Source organism: Aquila chrysaetos, chromosome 7 (assembly GCF_900496995.4).
Source record: "Aquila chrysaetos chrysaetos chromosome 7, bAquChr1.4, whole genome shotgun sequence".
Taxonomy (NCBI): Eukaryota; Metazoa; Chordata; class Aves; order Accipitriformes; family Accipitridae; genus Aquila; species Aquila chrysaetos.
In genome coordinates, this window is record NC_044010.1 from 44,766,930 (window position 1) to 44,787,598 (window position 20,669).

General features: G+C 37.2%; 1 protein-coding gene across 2 annotated transcripts in view; it reads right to left on the reverse strand.

The window, feature by feature from the left end:
• Positions 1–20,669, reverse strand: part of PDK3 (pyruvate dehydrogenase kinase 3) — a 59,023-nt gene that overhangs the window by 9,092 nt on the left and 29,262 nt on the right. For both annotated transcript variants that reach the window (XM_030019529.2, XM_041124706.1), the window contains 6 exons: positions 12,573–12,757; positions 10,358–10,447; positions 6,646–6,723; positions 4,461–4,537; positions 3,140–3,241; positions 2,417–2,527 (listed from right to left, as the gene is read on the reverse strand). In XM_030019529.2, the coding sequence (XP_029875389.1) occupies positions 2,417–2,527; positions 3,140–3,241; positions 4,461–4,537; positions 6,646–6,723; positions 10,358–10,447; positions 12,573–12,757 (643 nt within the window). The remainder of the gene's footprint in view (positions 1–2,416; positions 2,528–3,139; positions 3,242–4,460; positions 4,538–6,645; positions 6,724–10,357; positions 10,448–12,572; positions 12,758–20,669) is intronic.

Genomic DNA, 20,669 nt, shown 5'->3' on the forward strand with positions numbered 1-20,669 from the left:
GCTGCCATGGTAACAAGGTTTCTCAGCAGTTTTTAAACAACATTTGCAATGACACTGAGAAAGAATTTCACCAATCAACAAAAAGATCCCTCTCTTCCCCTCCCAAAGGCCATGAATATTTCATAAACTAGACAGGGGATCATATAACAAGGGGAGGGAGTGTTAGAACAGAAGAATATGTCTATTTACACTGCACTGCAATTTAGTTTAGAATATTATCTAGGTCAAGAATGACAAGCACAGACAGACCTACCTACCTTCTGGAGCAATTCTTAAGTGGTTTGGTCTTCAGCACTACGCAATAAAGAAAATCTCCTTCTGTATGGACTTTGAAGAGGATTTACGAGGAACCTTACTGCTGAAGGATTTTTGTTTCTAGACTGACAAAGTATAGCATAATTGTTTTTGTAACGGAATCTGGGCCATAATACAGAACGTGTCACGCTTCACTGCTAAGTCCTTTTTCCTCTTAGTGGCAAGATATGCCACAGACTCCCAGTTCTTGACTTGTTTCTTTCTGCACACACATGTACGTAACGGAGCTTAACAACTCTTCTCAACATTGTCATGTACAGGCATCAGTCAGCCTCACAGGGCAAAAGCTGCCAGGTTCACAAGAGAGGGGGATACTTTGCAGGTCTGACTTACAGTGACATACAGACCAAAGAGAAAAACGAGTCCTGAAAATGGAATACAGTAGAAGAATACCAAGTATAAATGCCACAGAATCAAAGTATCAAAGTAAGCGGTCTTGAAGATGAGGAAATATACACAGGAATACATTGCTAAAGATGCATGGGGAAAAAATAGTGTCAATCCTAAGATGAACACATTTTACAATCAGAGCGCCACAAAGGAAGAGACATTTTAATAGTGAATACAACTGGTAATCAAGGTATAAGTTTATAGTGGGAACAAGTTACAGGAAATCCTTGTAGGCTGATATAGTAAATTGCTGATCAAAAGTGAGACAGAACAAAGGCAGATTATGAATCAAGAAAGATTCTACCATTCCTGACAAAGAAAAAAGTTTATATTTGAATTAAGGCCTGTTCCCTATCACTCATCCCATTCAAGAAGATTTTCTATGGAAAAGCAAAAGTTTGAAACATATTACTAAGATGTGTTGTAGAGGTAGGAGCTGTGAAGGATTAATATGAAGTCAATGCAGGTATGGAACTGGGTTTCACACTTACCACGGTGGCATCAAACAGTGGAGAAAACAACGCAATACACTTACGTGCCACGTTGTTATGAACTGTGGACTAAGACAGTACCATAAAGACTTTCTGCTAAAAATCTAAAATGAAATTTATTATCTCTGAACCACTCTGAACTGGTTTCACCCTCAGTTCACTGTTAATTATTTTATACCAAAAATAGTCACATACTCTGCGCCACATTTTATTAGCTGCCTGAAGGCACTTCAAGCACAGAAGTATCAGCAGAAAAAAAAAAAAAACAAAATAAAAATCCCTTAAGAACATGCTAGATGAGTGTTCCTGAATAGGGAAAGGAAATTTCTCAAAGAATCAACTTTTTCTTGACATGGTTGAAGATAAAGGGTTGCATCAGAAGCAATAGAGAACAAAGATGGAAGAGGCAAGAATACAGTAGCAGTATTAATCCACTTATTGAAAGCCAGTCAAATGGAACAGTAGCCATATAATTTTTATCACAATGAGCCAATATGTAACTTAATGAAATTAAAAATAATGATTTCATTTTAATAATAATTTTAAAAATCATGCTTGCTAAAAGAATTCAACACTGAAATAATTCCCTGCTTAGAAGAAACTATGGGGAAATTTTGTTTGTTTGAAATCTGACCCCGCTATATCTCAGAAGGGAGTATCACATGAGATACTTCCAACTGAACAGGAACATACCCAAAGTGTTCCTAATACATGGAGGTTTGGGAATTTATTTTTTTAAATGTGTTTTTACAGTCCGTAACTTACATAAAAATAGTTTTCAAAGTTCAGTATAAGCTTGTGCATTACCAGGAGGTGCTTCTCAAGTTCTGTAATTCTGACAGCGTGGCTCACCTTTACATTTATTATAGGAAACTTAGATAAACAGTAATTTACACACCAAAGAGGAGCTCATTAGGTTATCCACCTTCTCAGTAATACAGCACTAAAAATCCTGTCCATTAACCCATGAAAATATTGTGCTTATGCAGAAATGGTTGCTTCTAAGAATATAATGTCAAGACAAAGAAAAGCAATTTTCTATTCCAAAGACTAAATGATGATAACAGAATCCATTTTTTCCTGACATGTTTTACCTGCATAGAGTTGCTAATGATAAACAATTCTTCAGTGGAAAACCCGATCCAGTAGATCGCAGTGAAAGGAAGCGCACAACCAGAGTAGTGCAAAGGGACATTTATATACATATTGCAATCGCTTACCAAAGGCACAGCTCTTGAGGGCTCCAAACTAGGCCTGGGTGCTGTTGAGTACATGTAGTTAAACAATCTGTCTATTTTTCTTAAAGGTACACCTCCACCTTGATCACTTATCTAAGGAATGAAAAGTTAAGAGTTTTAAACATTATGTTCTGAAAAAAAAAACCCTGCAAAACTCAAGCAGCATTACCTAAACAACTTTAGAAATGTTAAAGGAGCAGCCAAGGGCTTTGGGTTTGTTTAGTTTGGAAAAAAGGAGGCTGAGGGTTGACCTCATTGCTCTCTACAGCTTCCTGAGGAGGGGATGTGGAGAGGGAGGTGCTGAGCTCTTCTCCCTGGGATCCAGTGACAGGATGCGAGGGAACGGTTCAAAGCCGCGCCAGGGGAGGTTCAGACTGGACATGAGGAAGCATTTCTTTACCGAGAGGGTGGTCAGACACTGGAACAGGCTTCCTGGAGATGTGGTCAGCGCCCCAAGCCTGTCAGTGTTTAAGAGGCATTTGGACAGTGCCCTTAACAACATGCATTAACTTTTGGTCAGCCCTGAAGTGGTCAGGCAGTTGGACTAGATGGTCATTGTAGGTCCCTTCCAACTGAAAATATTCTATTCTAATGAAATTGAAGCAAGTGTCAGAAGTGATAGAGTAATTTGCCTTTTCAAATTACAAGTCATACTATTCTAAACCTAGCAGGTTTGTAAGCTGCATATTATTTTCAGGCATTTACCTTAATAGACAGATCTTCTTTCCCCAAAGTGACTAAGGTTTTGATCGATGGATAGCCTTCTCTCTTACCTTCATGCAATTCTACCGTAGCTCTCATTGAATTCTGAAGATAAAGGAAAAAACAGTGTCTTTGATTCTAACTTTACCATATAGGCTTTTTGTGACAACTTAGAACTTGCATTTATGTTGTTGAATCTGGATACTCTGTGCTACATTTCTATACAAGACAGAAAAGGCCATATTTAAAACAAATTCAAGAAGTGCTTTCAAGTCAATGAACTGTCCAGTTAAACTTTTTCATCAGAAGTCCATTATACATACTTTTATCTATTTGTCAGAGAACATAAAGCAAGATTTTTTTTTTCCTGTGTGAAATCATGTAATTATATATATAAGGGATGACAATATCCTTAACCTCCACTTTGCAGAACAGCAATAGTGATGTTCGCCACAGAGAACAAGCTTTGATTTTCTCAGCCTGGGTCACGTAGTTGTTAAGTTACCATCTATCAATCTGACTTTACCATATCTATTAACAGAGTTTCCACTGCCAGTCTGTCACAGGTTCCCATTACTTAGATACAACTTACTAGTTTCATACTGTTTCATGACTTGTACCAAAACATACCTACAAGTAGCATACAAATTCTCACTTGTTCTACCCTAGAATTAATGTTACAAATGGCAAAATTGGGGAAGATTTAAATGAACGTACTTGACAAGTGTCAGAAATCAAACCCAAAATACCATTATTTTGGAAAAGTTTCTCTCTGACCAAATGCTTTCTTCCACCGAATTTCTAGTGTTCAATTGCACCACCTAGAGACCACCTATCTTACTCAAACGCATACAATAGCTCTCACTTTCATTTTCACTTTTGTTTCAATTATTCAGAAAACACAAATAAAACCAAAACAAAGCATGTCATTTACACTACTCAAAAACCTATGGGTTGTTTTCACAATAAACAAAAGACACTGATTCCAACCAGTCCTCAAATATGCAATAAAGAAGCAAGCTTATGAAAATCGCAAGGTAATGAATATATCATCATTGCAAAATTAGACTATCATGAGTGTTTTAAGTTCACCAGCTGCAAAAGCACAAAAAGAGAAGTAGGAAAACACAGAAATTTTTTTACGTACACAAGGGCTTGAGAGGGCTGCAAGCCTAGCTTTTAACAGTTTCAAACCCTTGTTTAAGAATAAGCTTAAGAAAGGAAAACTGAAATAACATTTAAGAGCTGTAACTGAAAAGAATCTCAATTTCAACACTAATTTAAGTTCACAAAACCCTTCCAAATATTAACAAGTGCAACCCACCTTGAATAATTCAAATAACATATGAAACAAATGAGAAGGTACATAGACTACTTGAATAGGCTTGTTTGGAGCTTTAGCTGAAAAAATAAAAACAAAAAAGACAAATTTTTTTCAAAACAGCATTTTGTAGCATTTCTATTAACAGGAATAACATGAAACTGTAGGCAAAGACAAGTATGTAAGCATGTTCTAATTTTCCAAGTGCAAGATTAGTTCCATGAAGTAAAAACATAAATTTCAGTTACTGCTGTCACCTGAAGTAAAACATTCTAATGATTTTCAAACATCTATGTCAGCAGACTTTGTTTAGATATGAAACTTCACTAAGCAGTGGTTGGTTTCATACTGACAATGTATGTTAACTAAGAGAACTTTCCCACTTAAGTGGGACAATATTTAAGCATAATATTTGCTGCACAACAAGAATATTTACTTTAAGAGATTCACTGTTTAAATATTCTAAAAACAACTACATTTTACATTAAAACCTATAAAATGTAAACTATTCATAAAAACTTTCAAAATATACTTCAAACAATATCACAGTTTTCTTATTCCAAATCATAACTGAATTGTTTGTTCACTGTTGTCCTGGTTTTAGTGTTTCGGCAGAGGTGTACAGCTTGGCACAGCTCAGAATGCTAGAGTGCCAATTGATATTGCAGGAAAATACAGCTGCACTTAATACATTCCAAGACAGTTTTGGTGCTGAGGATGCAGTCATCCCTGAACATTCAAATATCTACTGGCATTAAATTATACAGTCACAGCTTGTCAGACCCAGCAGCAGTTCAGATTGAAGAAAAGTCTCTAAATGTCTGCTTCATAAATCACAGGAACATACAAACATGCACACAGAACATCACTAGAGTCAACTTCATCCTTTTTGGCACTGAGGGCTGATAATACCAGTTACTACTTTAAGAGACACAGTAGTGAAAACTCCTAGGAAAAGGAGAAGACCAAGACAATGCTCTGCATAATTAGTTGCAAGGCAACTTGCTGTTTTATTATTTTAATTTTGTCAGAGTCCATCCTCCAATTCTCTTACACATCACCAAAACCAAGGCAGCTGATTTGTACTCGTTTGAGGCACAGAGTACACATAGAAAACACGTTATTGTTGCTCTTGTGAGGTAATTTGCAAAGTCACTTTCCTCATGTTAATAAGCTAGTTTAAAGGATTCAAATTCTCTCCTCACTTTTTTAATGAGATCCAGCAATTTGTTTTCTCTACTGTTGGATCTTTTTACTTAGGCCTTCAAATTGATTTTGCATTGATTACTCTGCTGCAGTAGTCAGTACTTTTAGCTCCAAAATCACTCCATTTTGGAGGGTGGAAGGTTGGGTCCTTTGGTTTTCGGAGGGTGGGCTGGTAGTAATGCATCAGTGTTGACAATATCACTTTGCATAGAGAAGTATTTCTACAATATTAAATACTACTTTGAGCAACTTATATGTTCCCATATATCACACTCTCCATTTTGAGTGTTACCTATTCTGAGACTTTTGCAATTCTTCTGCTGAAGTTTAGAAACATCTTAGTCTTACGTTTGGACAGCTGTCCAAAATTTGAGAGGATCACTCAAGAAAATTTATATTTTTAACTTAAAATAATCTACCTTTTTTCAGTAGAAATGATGAACAAAAATCAGTCAATACACTGACAAGGACTCTCTCATCAGTTTTGTAGCATCCAATTTTCATCTTTGCAATCAACTTGAAACAGATTTTCATGTGAGAAGTTATCGTAGGACTTAAAGCAAGACTATGAAAAAAAATTCCTAATTTTGCCATCTTACACAGAAGAGCTCACCACTGGTAGAGAGACTGACAGTGGAATTTATAAGCATACTTCAAAATGAAACAAATTTCAGCTCTATTAAAAGATTAGTTAGAAGGCAGGTGTGTCTCCTTCCCAGTTATGAGGGTTCTTGACCACTTTATTTTCCTAAAGTGACAGCGAATTCAGCAGATAGCACTCTGCATTCAGCATCAAGAAGTGGTCTTGATGATAAACTCTCATTCAGGTGCCCATGGCTGTCTACATCAGAAGAAGAAAAGTAACTCTGCATACAGAACTGCAGAGCTCAAATTATAACTTACAAATAATTAACAGAACTAGAAATCACAGATATTAGAAATGCTTTCTTACATACATCACCTAAATTAATTTCACAATTACCATTGAATTCTTCAACTTCCAGATCCGGTGCCACCATATAGTACTGTTCACATAACATCTTAGCTGTTTCATAGGCATCTACAAAACAACAGAACAGAACACTGATTTATCAAAGTCATCTAGAGACGACTGGCAAAGTTCACCCTGTATGTAAAAGACTACAAGCAGAACACTCATTTTCATAACTAGTTTACAAGTGTGAAACTGGTATCCATTCTAATTCCCTTTTCTCTGTGTGCTCATAGCCTATTTGTCAAGAAAGGGCAAATTCTATTTGAAGCTCTACAAACAAAAGCGGATTACTAGAGACAAAGCTATTTTTCATCTTTATTCAGGGCTTGAAAACCAGAAGGGTATAATCTTAGGCTGACCATAATATCTACTTATTTGTCAAGTCTTGATCACAATTCAATGCTTGTTCTTTCCATCTCAAAAAAGGATGACATTGCAACCATAAATTAAGTTTTTCCAAACACAATACTGTTTACAATACTTGATTTTCAAGGTCTTTCGGGGGGAAAGCTGGAATCTTTAAGATTCTTCATTCTTTCTCACTGAACCAAAAAAAAAAGCCTCCCCATAATCCAAATCAGGCTTTATGCACTGTCAAAATACAGCAAGAAAGTTTAAGTCATCTTGTGTTTGAAAGATTTCTTAGTGGTTCTAAATATTCACTGGTACCTCGCTTGCAAAAATATTTTAGAAACAAGCAGCAAGTGTTAGCTTAAAGAGAAACCACAAACTCAAAGATGTTCTAACTACATTGCTTAAGGTACCTTAACGAAAGTGGCTTCCTTGTAATAAGTGTGGGCTAAAAGCAAGCACATAAATAGATGGGCAGTTCTGCAGACAGAGAGCAATTTGCTAAGATATCATAACAATTGCATTTGACTTCACCCTGCATGTACCTTCTTCCTCCTGTCCAAAGTGACACTACAAAAGAAAACAGTCACTGCCAAGACTCAGAGCTATGTGACAAGCACAAAGAAAGTAAAACCACTAGTCCTCAGAAAGGGCTGGTTACCTGTAATTGTCCTCCTTCAAGATGTCTACAGAAATAATCTATAACGTGCTCTGTCATCTGAAAAAAGTTTCTATCAGTTGTTCGACATCCGCAAGGCTAGACATATCACACAAGGCTGACACAAATGGTACTTGAGGTCTAGCAAAATGGAGCTAATCAACACTGGAAGTGTTCTTGATCTAGTCCCAGGAACGTCTCACAAAATCAGCTATCCAGTAAGAATCTTATGTCAAGACGGTCAGCTCCAAAGACTTTCTAAAAGGGTCCTGTCATTAACACAATAAAAGGTGTCCTAGTAAAAAGATCAAAATCCCATTTAATATCCAAGCTGTACAGAGAACCTCAGCCTGGGATACACATAATTTAGGGGAAAAAAAAAAGATGCAGGATACCTACACGTACACAATATTCTAAAATCATCTCAGAACTTCTGATGGCCTTGGGAGTAATCCTGTGCTTTAGAAAAAAGGGGCATAAGAAGCACAGCCACAATCTTGACTCAGTCATCAAAAGCTGAAGATAGCAATATAGGTACTATGACCATAAGGCCATCTACATGGAGAAAGGAATACGTTACCATATTTCAAAGTGTTTCCACATCATAGAAGTGAAAATTAGATATGGATCCAGGGGGCAGGAGTTGGATTCTTATTGCGGAGAAAAACCTCAAGGCCTCTAAAAAGCAAATCAATAACTGTGTGGGAATAAACCAAAAGCCCTCTCAATACACGGATGTGGAGCAGACACAGCCACTATACAAACCTTGAGAGAACAAAGAAGCTCTGAATAAATCCATTTAGCCTCCCTAAATTTAATGTAGAACTCTCATCCATTTTTAAGAAGTAGATACCTTACCACCCTTCAGATGAACGGAAGGCACTATCACTTCACGATCCAGTGAAATATCCAGTCCCTAGCAAAACCATGTGAAAGTCTGAGTGCAGTCTTACCTTTTACCCTCCTCTAAAAGCCAACTCTTTGGCAGAGTCTTAAGACTGTAAAAGAGACTGCAAAGTTCAAAGCACGCTTCACGTTGTGGCTGGAGGTAAGTAGCAGCAAGAATGAGGGATCTATCAGTACGTCTAAAATCCCAGCTCCAGGAACAAGCTTGGATTTGCTGTCAGCTCAAAAATCTTATTATAGGACAGTCAGTGAGATACAGACCCCCACCTCAGCCAGTTACAGACACAATACTTGGTGGGGCTGCTTGAAGTAAGAAGTGGTTGTTTAAATCACTTCTTCAATGTTTGAAGGGCATACAGAGCTTGTAGCTGCCACATACAGTGCCAAAATCAACATCTCAGCTTTGACAAATTGCTCAGAATGCTGCCTGTGAACTAGAATATTTTGGAGCTAGCACAGGATACAGAATGTAAATTAATCCCTCCACCAATTCTACAAGGAAGTAGCCTCAATCACCTTGACTTTAGACAGCATCTGTCTTTAAGGACATTTTGTTTCTTTGAAAGACAACACTGGATACTGTTTACAATGCCCTCCTCTTGTTCGTGATTATTTCTTCAGATATTTCTTCTTTAGCTACTGGCTTGAAAACTGGACTGAGCACCTTCTGACACTATGCACTCCTCTGTCCAAGGCAGCAACCATGAATTTGATGATCAAAATAGATTCAAACACTGCTATTGGAAGGAATATCTAAATAAACAACACAACTAACATATACAATGCTAAGGTCAAAGGGGAGTAAGATCAATCAAAAGAAAAGAAAGCTGCTGAAAAAAGGCCACCTTAGAGCCAAAAAGAACTAGAAGCCAAGAAGCCTTCATAACAGTAAAAAGCATCTACATTACAAAGCAAGCTCTCATGCAGGTCAAAGTCTGACATAAGAAAGGTTTCCCCTCTTACTTCACCGAAGGCTGATAGAAAGTGAAGGGGAGAAACATATTCTTTCCCTCTTACAGCTGCACAAACAGCAGTGAAGGACAGAGGGTGGATTTCACTCCTACAGCAAGACCTGTATTTGTAAATACATACACCCAGAGCATGAATCTTCAATAAACAAGTTCTTAAGCAGACAGCATAGCCTCATGCCTACTTACTAACATTCTGAAAGCATATGAACATTACAAACATTAAGCAAACAGGATTTCTAATGCGACTGTGCCAGATCATTCAGGTACAACCATCACATACACACCTTCTGTATAAGAGAGAACAGGCTGTGATATGGTCAGATGCACGTAGTAATGGGGAGTTTCACTGGAACATCTGTACTACTGAGCACATTTTACCGAAAGGCCTAACTAAACAAATTGGAAAATTTCGCTTACTCTCATTTTTCTTTAGGACCAGCATCAGATAAAAAAAGCAGTACATGAGAACCTGCTTCTAGTATTTTAGGGAAGAAAACATCTAAAGTTTAACAAAACGTTTAGATACTTAATTTGATATTTAAAAGGACAGATTAAAGTTATTAAAAAATTCAATTGTTTTCTTAGTTCTGTTAACATACCAAAAGTTTCTCCATTCTTAATAATGGAGACAATTAGAAAGTCTCAATAAGCCCATGGCTTTATTGTGAGCAACTGCAGAACTTCCGTTTCTTCTTTTTTTATTTTATTAAATGAATTAAAATCACCTTCAGTCTCTTGTTTCTCAATAACATATTTATGCGTATTCTAAGTTGTGTGGTTTTTTAAATCAACAAAAATATTAACTTCATCTTACCTTTAACCACCTCTGCCACATTACAGTTAGGATCAATACTTCCAATATGTTTTGGATGAGCAGGATTAATATCTCCACCAAAAAGAAGTGCTGAAAGGAAAAAGAAATGGCAGTAAATTATCTATTACACTTGAAGCAGCCTGGAAAGTTTAAATTTGATGGTATTTGAAACTTACTGGCTAGTGCATCATTTAGTAAAAAGATACTCTAGCAAATTGCCAGAATCCTTGTTTAGGAAGACTACTTGCCTCCCTCCTCCTCTTTTTTTTTTTTTTCCCCCTTTTTCATTTTTTATAGCTAAGGCTAGTTAAAACAGAAATAGTGATGTGGGAGGATTAAGGTGAAAACCTACATTTCAAAGTGGACTATCAAAAATTAGATAAAACTAAAACGTAAAATGTTTCATTCATAGCATTATGTCAGAACAGAAGCACTCACAACAGTGAAAATGTTATAGTAAAAAGGACTGAGGAACTGTAAGACAGCATTAAGCATGCCTTTTACACTCACCTAAGCTGCAATTTCACAGCTGGCACAGAGGTCTCACCCAACTTTGTCCCTGACTCTCAGCAGTATGCTCCCCACTCCCTCCTTTGCACAAGGGTCTGGCACTCACCAGATCCTTCACCAAGAGTTTAGCTCTCAAGGAAGTAGAAAAGTTTTACACTTTTTTGCAGAAGTGATTTTCTGCTATTTTAGCAAGCTAGTCAGCTCTAATATGAAACAGATGCAGTATGAGGTGAGCAAAAGACAAGATCTGAAAGCTTCTCCTATTCCGGTCATGGTGAGCTAATACACTGGCAGACTGCACCTTGCAGAACTGCATTGTAAGGAAGTCTGTCAATAACATATGAAACAGAAATGCAACCTACATAAAACCCTGTTTCTGCATTCTGCTTTCCAATTGTCTTTTTCATCAGTGCTTCAAGATTAATATTTGCCATCATGGATGGATCATTAACATTGCTTCACATAGAGAAATTGCACGAGGCTAACTAAACTTTAAGCATCTATAAGTGGTTTTAAGTTTCAACCAGTTCAATAAGAGTGTTCATAGGAAAAGCCGTTTCAGTTCAATGAAATAAGTTTAATAATTTAGAACTACTGCAAATTATGCTAGCACTCAGCCCAAGAATTCTATTAGGACAACTTTTTTACTTGTTGCTAGAAGTCTTTCGTGAGAGCCTTTTAACTTGGTTTTACATCTGTCATTTGTCTGCCCAGGTGCAAGTAAAGAATAAGCTGCAGATTTATCTCATTTTGTATGCTTTGCTACATTAAAGTTATTTGTACACACACAAGGCATTTGTTAGTCACATAAAAGGTTACTGGAAAGACACACAACTTGTAGTAAAATACCTTACAATACAGTACTCTAGCATCCGCATTATCTGTAGCGTACTACAATTTCTAAGAGCTCATAAAAGCAGAATACTGGGCAGAGAATGAAGCTCTAGAGCTAAGAGGCACAAGATACACTACAAGAGATCACAAGACTGTCCTTAACTTCATACAGATCACTTTCTGCATAGTTGCACATACGGGTTAATAGGAGCTGTGCAAGTAACTCCTTTCACTCTGTAATACGAATATAAAAAAGTAAGTTTGTTAGTAAAAACAAATGAAACCAAACCTAATGACAAAGGATGACTAATTCTAACATTTATTCATAAATAGGGAATAGGAAGTAGAAGGACATAAGGGATATAATTTAAAACTTAAGTTAGAAATATTCAACCTCTTCAGAAGGCAAGAAAGTCTAGATAACTTGCTGAAAAAACAATAAAAATACACATAGTGCATAACCTACTCAAAATTTATGGCATCCTTGCATTTCATTATGAAATAAACGTCAGCACTACAAACAATGTTGAGAGATTTGTGAGCAGAAAGACACAACTACTCTACTACTATCTAAAAATACTTCATGTATCACTATGCAAGCTGCCTCTGCCGACAAGATTAAAAAGTGACAGCCACACTGACAAAGCCTGACAATTCTAAAAGAAAGCATACTGGTGTTTTGGATTCATTTCTGATAACCACAAAGTACCAAATCAACCAGTTGCCAGTATATCTTTTACCGTAATTAGCACAGAATATTAAGAATTAGTCATGAGTATGAAAAAAAAAAAAAAACCAAAGCAAAGCTATGGCTTCAGGTTTACAAGCAATAACTAATGAGTTCTCGACGATGAAAAAAGCAATTACTTACTGTGTTGGTTAATAAGCATACGGAAAGAGATGCGGTTGGTGTAGAATCTATCTAGAAAATACTGGATGTTACTGCTAACAAATGGATCAAAGCCATATTTTTCCTTGTATTCAATCACCCCTTGCGCCATGGTTGGAACCACATCATTGTGTCTGTTCCTGACTTTAATTAAAACATCTAAAAAGCTAGAGGAAACAAAATTAGAAACAGATTGTTAAAAGTATAATTAAATTCAATCTCTCACTTGTTTTCAACTCCCCACAGCATAACCATTTTATCTGTTTACCATCCCTCCTAGTCAACAAAAAAATTATCAGAGGTAGAAGATAAAAATATAGCAGTACCTAAATAAACAAATTAAAGAGAAATATTTGGTCAACTTCTCACGAGATCTGTGAAATATTTAGGGCCTCAAATTAAGTTATTCCTCCCCGAAACTTTCCTTTAAATTAAATCTCTCTTCACTGGTAACAGAGAACAAAAGATTTTCTTTTATTGCAGTCATATGCACCATGGTAACTCTCATTCTCTGCAACCAACAGTAGCTGGGAGATTGGAAAGGAAACTCAGGAAAAACAACCTGACTGCCCTTCATAATTTCCTGAAAGTTTTTACACTTCATACCTTCTTCCCAACACCTCAACCCGTGCAGTGTAACTTTTGAATGCATTTCGTTTACCTGGTATCTATTCTGGGAAGTTTGATTATCAGAATAGGTAATTATCATCAGTGTGACTTCTGTTCAGTTTCCTTTTACACCGCTGGATGGCAGAGCGCATACAACGGTGCTCTGACAGGCTCTTCTCTGTGCTAGCTCAGAAGTTTTAGGATATCACTTCCATTGCTTTTAACAAGCACCTGTTAACAAGCACTTAACTTTGAAACAGCTTGGAGGATTTCTGCTTCTCCTGCCAAGGCAGTTCAACACCTATGATCTTCAAAGTGCTCATCCTTTTTTTTCCCCGACATGCAAACTTGAAATACATACTTCAAATATTAATTATTAATAGCTTTCTAAAGCCTAGCCATGGAAAATTAGTACTACTCAACTCTGCTACATTCTCTAATATTAAATGAATATTAACACCACAATGATTACATGATCTTGTTTAAAAGAAAGCACACAGTGAAATGCAGCTTTCAAAAGAAAGCACAGCTGGGAGACTTGTTCAGGTATATCTGCAATTCTACAGATCCTTCTTAAAACAACATCAACAGCAAAATTTTCTCAGTAGGTTTATAATGAACACTGAAAAGAAATGTATTAATTATTTTTATCAAAAGTAGAATATATACCAGCTAAGGAAGGAATTCTAGAAGAGTTTGGGTTGGAAGGGACTTTTAAAGGTCATCTACTCCAATCCCCCTGCAACAAGCAGGGGAAAGAACATTAAGACCACCAAAAGTAAAAAAGACTACCAATTAGTCACCGTATTTAAAGCAGATGCTTCCTTCCTTTTCATAACCACTTAGCCAAGACAATCATTTGATAGTACACAAATACCATTCTTAACAAGTGATACACTTCTAAAATTATTTCTCCCATTCTATACTGCCAGCTCCAAAGGAATGTAGGATTCATTTTTAGTAGTTTTTTTTCCATCATGCTCAGTCTAACCACCAGTTTTTTGCCTGTGTGTTAACAGTTCAGTAGTCTTTCAACACTATTTTGTTGCATAGAAAAGGGGAAGTTTTAGCTGCCTAATTCCCCAATCTAAATATTATCACAGTACAGAATGACTGTTCTCTTACTGACCAATCTTGCTGACTGGACAGCTTAATATATTTTAATGCTTAAAAGGTTTGTAGACTCTTTTTATGTTTATTAAGTCTTGATTCTGTGTGAGCTGTAGCCACTGAGATCTGATGTTAGTTTGAGACAAGACTAGTGCCTGGCTGTACTCATGCTGCTTCTCTGTTTCAGAGCAACAAGACACTAGCTAAAAACAGAGCTGAGAAGCAACACTTACAATCACATCTGAAAGACAACTGACAACACTCTCTACTAACTGCTATTTGCTGACAGCTTTGCTATTTGTTTTTAAATACCTCCACTATCCACAATATATACATGATGCCTACATGCTCCACAAGGGCAAACTGTTCACTGACATCCCACTACCAAAGTGCTTAAATGCACAGAGCATGCTGAAGGGCAAACAAAGGGCTAGGAGGTTTATCTGCTACAGACCAGCAAATCATAGCTGAAGCTTAGTGTGCAAATACACACAATAAAGGAATTCTTCATTACTGCAGTGATACGACAAACCTCCCGCTCCATCTTCAAAGATAACTGAGTCAAGCAGATACTTTTAAAGGACCAAACACATGAAATGTACAGGCACATTTCAAAGCAGCAGGGCAGAAATCGAAACACATTTCCTTAATCTTACCACTCATTCCTTACCACCCCACACACCCCTGAAAGACACAAAGCTTTTACTGTACTCTAACTGTGGGAGACTGTATCAAGGAATTTTTAAAATGCTTATAGGATTAGTTGGGGGGCAGGCGGGAAATACTCCAGAATAGCTCTGAAAATTTTATTTACCAATTATTGTTTTTTCAAAATTCAGTGTATCATATTTTCAAAACCACAATGAATAAATAATGCAGTTGTAGTCATATGTTTGAGTTATGGCCTAACTGTGGTGATACTGCTTAATTTAGGGTTAAGCACGATGCATTGTCCTTTAAGGAGGACCATTACTCAATAGTTTCACTCTGTAGGCCCCCTTACTTCGTATGAACCATGCAGGCTTTGCCAGCTATACCCTTGAAAAAGGAACTAAAGACTGATCAAAAGGAAACATCCTGCTCCAGAAGGCACCAGCTGATTGCCAAAGAAACATGAACTAGGGGAAAAGTAAAGGCAGCAGGGGAGATCGTGACCACTGACTCAATTCAAGACCTAAACAACTTACCCCCCACACGGTCCTTGAGCATGCACTGTAGAATAAAAGAACACTGCACTTCTAACTCAAAGCAGAGAAAACCTTAGCCCAGTAGAAGTGGTGGCAGATAAGCAACTACCAATAAAGATTTTGGGGAAGGACTCTGGAAACTAAGTAGGTGAATCTAAAACTGTATAAATTGCTTGCTTGCTTAACTGCAGGGTGTGCTAGCTTTGTGGAATTACCACCTAGCACCCATCTTTGCACAAATATGAAATAAATAATGTCTCTCCTGAGTGTGTGATTACCTGGTGTGCAATGAGCCAATAATGAATCCGCTTTTCGGACAACACAGTTGGTTTGACAGATGATAAAAATTATTAATATGAAACTATTTTAGTCAAGCAAGCTTCTGTGTATTAACAAAAGACTATTTAAGGTGTTACCATTGCTGTTAAATAAATTAAGCCTATAGACTTACGCAAAGCAATTAATGAATGTCACAACACAAGTTATTTAACTCCCAAATGACTGTATATACTATTCTGTTTTGATCTATCATCACAGTGCAAGAAAAGAAGTCATAAGAAAGTAAATATAGAGACAAAGGGCGTTTTCGCTATGTGTCTTTTATGGATAATATTATCTGAAAGATTAAAGACAAGAAAGTGATGAGTAGACTGAAGCTAAAAAATCCTTTAAAATGGAACAGACATGCAGTGGGTTTTTTTCGATTGGCTGCTCTTTTTTAAAGAGGTGCTAGCTGGTAGCTGAGAATCACCAGAAAGACAGGTGCAAGTTCACACTCTGAAAGATTTCTCTACTAGAAAGTGTAGCTGCTTTTGAAGTGCAAAACTAACTGAAGTAGCATTTCACATTACTTGCAAACAACAAAGTGGCACCTTCTTAATAAAATCTACTCCAATATTTACTTATTTCAAATTGCTAACAATCACTATTTTAATCTGCAGAAAGAAGTTCTCGTTCACCAAGTTTCTTGTGTGCGTGTTACCTCTAGACGTGGCAACTTACTACTGCAGTTGCTCTCAGTTCCAGGACACTCCCCCACACACCCTCCCACAAGAGCACCACAAAGAAAAATCAGCAAAGAAACTCACAGGTATAGCAGGTGGAACAAGTGTTCTTTGAAAGTACACGTGAACAGCACATTTTACAAACCCTTCAATCTTTGAAAAACAACTTCTGCCTCTGTGTGTTTATCTGGATGCATATTGACACCATGGGAAATTTCCAACACTTCTGCCAGCTTACACCTTCTACTAAGCGAGGACGCCTTATCGTAACGCTCCTGCTATCATACTGTTTGACAGAGCTATGGAAACACTTCCACCTGACCACTCTGCAGCTTGAGGAAAGATACTTGTGTTATCAAAAATGCAAAAGTAACCTGACCTTTTGGCGTATGCCTATACTACTGACAGTGACAGTAATGTGGCGACATTGTATTAAGTCTTCATAAGGTCTGCTAACCAACAGAACATAATAAAGAAACTGAAGCAACTCTGAACCTCTTCATCACGGAAATGCTGAGACAATCCCTTTAAAGGATTTTGTCCAACATTCATAACAAGGTAACACTCATGCACATACATCAGCCCTCAAATTCATACACTAAGAGCAGAGATAAGTTGGCCCATTCTGAAAAACATCAGCTTTAGTTTAGTCTCCGCACTTACTCCCAACCACTCACCCTCTCTATTGTGTTGGCACTGCTGTCTTTGTAGGCCACGCAGTGTAACAGTTTAGGGACCATAGGGCTGAAAGTGGGCTATTTTTTCCACTAGATCAATTTCCCAATTCACTTCACTGCATGGCTTCATAGACAGCTATGCCAGTACATGGATAACATCTATAAGCCTGTAACACTGATACATAAAATGGTTTACTCAGAAAGAGAGCCCAAATTCTGAGAATACCAGAGCAGGCTCCCCAGACAAGCAGAGATATAACACAAATAGTCAGGGGACAGTTTTATGTTCAACTGATCAAATCACTCCGACATTTTAAAAGCATTAATTGAAGAACTATTGCCAACAGTGATATAGGACATCTGTGGATATTGAACCTCTTTAAAAGATCAGTTTAGCTCCTCTTCTCTCCTGCGCTAGTTACCTTGATTAGCCACAACAGAAAGTGAAGTCTGCCTCAGCTGACAAAAAGACCACCAAGGCAGTCATTCAATTTCCAAAAATCAGCTGCTCTGTAAGTCTTAATGGGTTTTGGATGATTGAGGTGGACACCACATTCAGCTCCAAACAAAAGCTGGTGGGGTGGTACTGGGGCAGAAGTACTTCTCCATCCAGGCAAGTCTCACATTTTGTGATACTAATTAAGCTAAAGGAAGAAGAGATGGGGGCCATCATGAAACGTGTAAGCCGCATGATACCACACAGGGCACTAATAAGGATGGGCACTACAATGACCAAAGGATGCAAGACTGGGTCTTCTGTAAGACCAAGTATATAATATGTAATATTAATACGCATGCTTCTACAGCATGCTCGATGCACGAACAAGACAGCTGAGAGGAACAGAGATGAAGCATGCTCCAGCCCCTCTTCATATGCTACTACATGCAAGGTACTCAAAGAGATACACCACAGATACTTCTAGGACAAGAAGGGCTCTCGTTCAAAGGACTGGGCATACCTTATAGAGGGAACTTCCACAGGTCCCTCTCTAAGCAAACCAATCTGGTTGAAGAAAAGTACTATTCCTATTCATGCATCCCTAAAGGCACTACCCACAGTGTCCCAGATAATGGCTCAAATTCTGTATTAAATTATACATGCAATTACAGAAGAATAGAAAACCCATGTAAACATAAATGAACTCAGATATGGGATTTCTTCCCACTGAAAAGTAGTTCACTAACTACTAGAGTTCCCCATATGTCTCCTCTGACCACAATGCATAAAAGGATAGGACTAGACAGCAGCAACATGGAATACTGGTACAGGGATTGAGAAATTTGTTAGATTTATCTGTGGGCTATTAGAAGACAAATATGATGTAGTTAAAGAGTATTTTTGAAAGACATAGTTTGCAAAAAATATTAAAATAATAGCTAATTACAGCTCAATATCCAGTTAAATGGCATAGCCTTCAGAAAGTTAAGAACAGAGGACATGCAAAGTGCAGGAGAGTAAATCTGACTTTCTCATCTTAGGTAGCCTATCCAATACTGTCAAGAAGAATAAATTTGCTCTTTAATCATAACACATCTTTCATCTCTTTTCACAGGCCAAACTCAGTATAAAAGATGACTCTTACTGTCAAAGTCCCTAGCTGGACTTCACCTCAGCAGGTAGCAAAAAAATTCCCAACATCCTTATTATATGTATTTAATTACATATAATACAATAATTGCAAGATTTCAAAGATTTTTTTAACAGTTATACTAAATGAGTAAATATTTGGTTCATCATCAAATATTTGGTATATCATACTAATATAGAGCATCTCAAACAATATTTCCAATTGTCATGAAACAATATCAAGAATGTGTGTTATCCATATGGCAGAATCAGATAATTCATTTGATAATTATGAACAGACTCTGAAAACAGATCTCCAAGAAAACTGTTCATCAATCTTTTTAAAGATATATATAGTGATCTACCTTGAACCTCTGAAGTCCATAAAAAGCTGAAATTCAGTTACCTAAATACAGAACATCTAAGATGGTACTAGAAACTACATAACCACCTTGTCTCCACCTGCACATCCTGGACGTTATAGGCTTAACAGGACCTCTGTTACACTTGCCAGGCTTGCTTAGATGTCTAGGACAGCTTACACCATCTCAAAAGGCAACAGACACCTAAGTTTTGGTAACTTAATCCCACTCAAAATGTTCTTATAAATCAAGCAGTAGGAAAACTTACTGCTAAACTAGTCACAAACAGAAATTCTTGTCCCAGCAGCAAACAGGCTGTAAATACAGAAACACAAAATGTAACAGCTAGAGGTAGTCAAAAAGCTCATCTAATTTCTCCACTACAGAATAAGCACGCCTAGAACATCACTGAAAGCTATCTAATCTATTCTCAAAAGCTTTTAAAATGGGATGCTGTACAGCCTTCTGAAATGTTCTTTTTCAGTCTGTTCTCACTAATATTAGAATTTGTACTTTTTGCCCTGTGTACAGTCTCAACTTTAATAAAAAAAAAACCAGCCTTTTTTTAGTTCTCCACTTCTTCACTTAAAGGAACCAACCATCCTTTATTACAGTGACTTTTTTTTTTGGCACATTCAGACTTCCAGTGTCTCACACTTCAATCTCTCTTTTGCCAGTCTAAACAAACGCCTTCAACATTATTCAGAGGTAGAACTATCCAAGTCTCTAATTCTTGTTCCTTTCACATCAATACTGTCCACGTGTGTTTTAATTTCTTAATAGGTAGTACCCAGAACTGAATACAGTATTCCAGCTTAGGACTCGCACTGAGAAAATAGTTACTTTCAATAGCACTACAATTCACTCACTCAGTCTGTAATGCTTATGGCTTCTTCTACAGTTCTGTCACACAGGGAATTTGGTACTCATGCACTTCAGTTTCTCCTGCCACGTATTGCTTGATACTTAAAAAATAAAGTGTAAAGACCTCAGATAACATGCTCAAAACCAAAAGAGCATAACATCTAAAATGCATTACCTAATAAAACCCTTAATTAACCTAACAGTTTCAGATACATTAACTGCTACAACTGAAGACAAAACACCATTTTTGCACAGGCCACATCTTGCACAAACAGAACATTTGTTGGACTGCAAGATGTTTTATGAAACACTTCGTATAAAACAGTACTTGATCAGGCAAGATTTCCAGAGCTTAAAAAGAATTTCAAGTTTAAAAGACAAGCTACCCTAAGAAAACCAATCAATGGAACAAAAAACCTGCAAGAAGGAATCTCCTGAAGCAAAGTTGACTGCTATACAGTACAGGATAACCACAGACCTTAGTGCTGGGGGGTGTTTTGGTTTGGTTTTACGTCTGATACATGTGTTGAACCTGTTGTTCTCACATGGGGGGGGGTGGGGGGGGGTCCTGTTTCATGCATACAGATTTCAAGGAAACATTGTAATGACAATTTTAATATGATTTTGTTGAACATCGGCTAATCTTTCCTTTCCTTTCAAAACATAAGTAATAATATTCAATGAGGTAGGTGAACACCA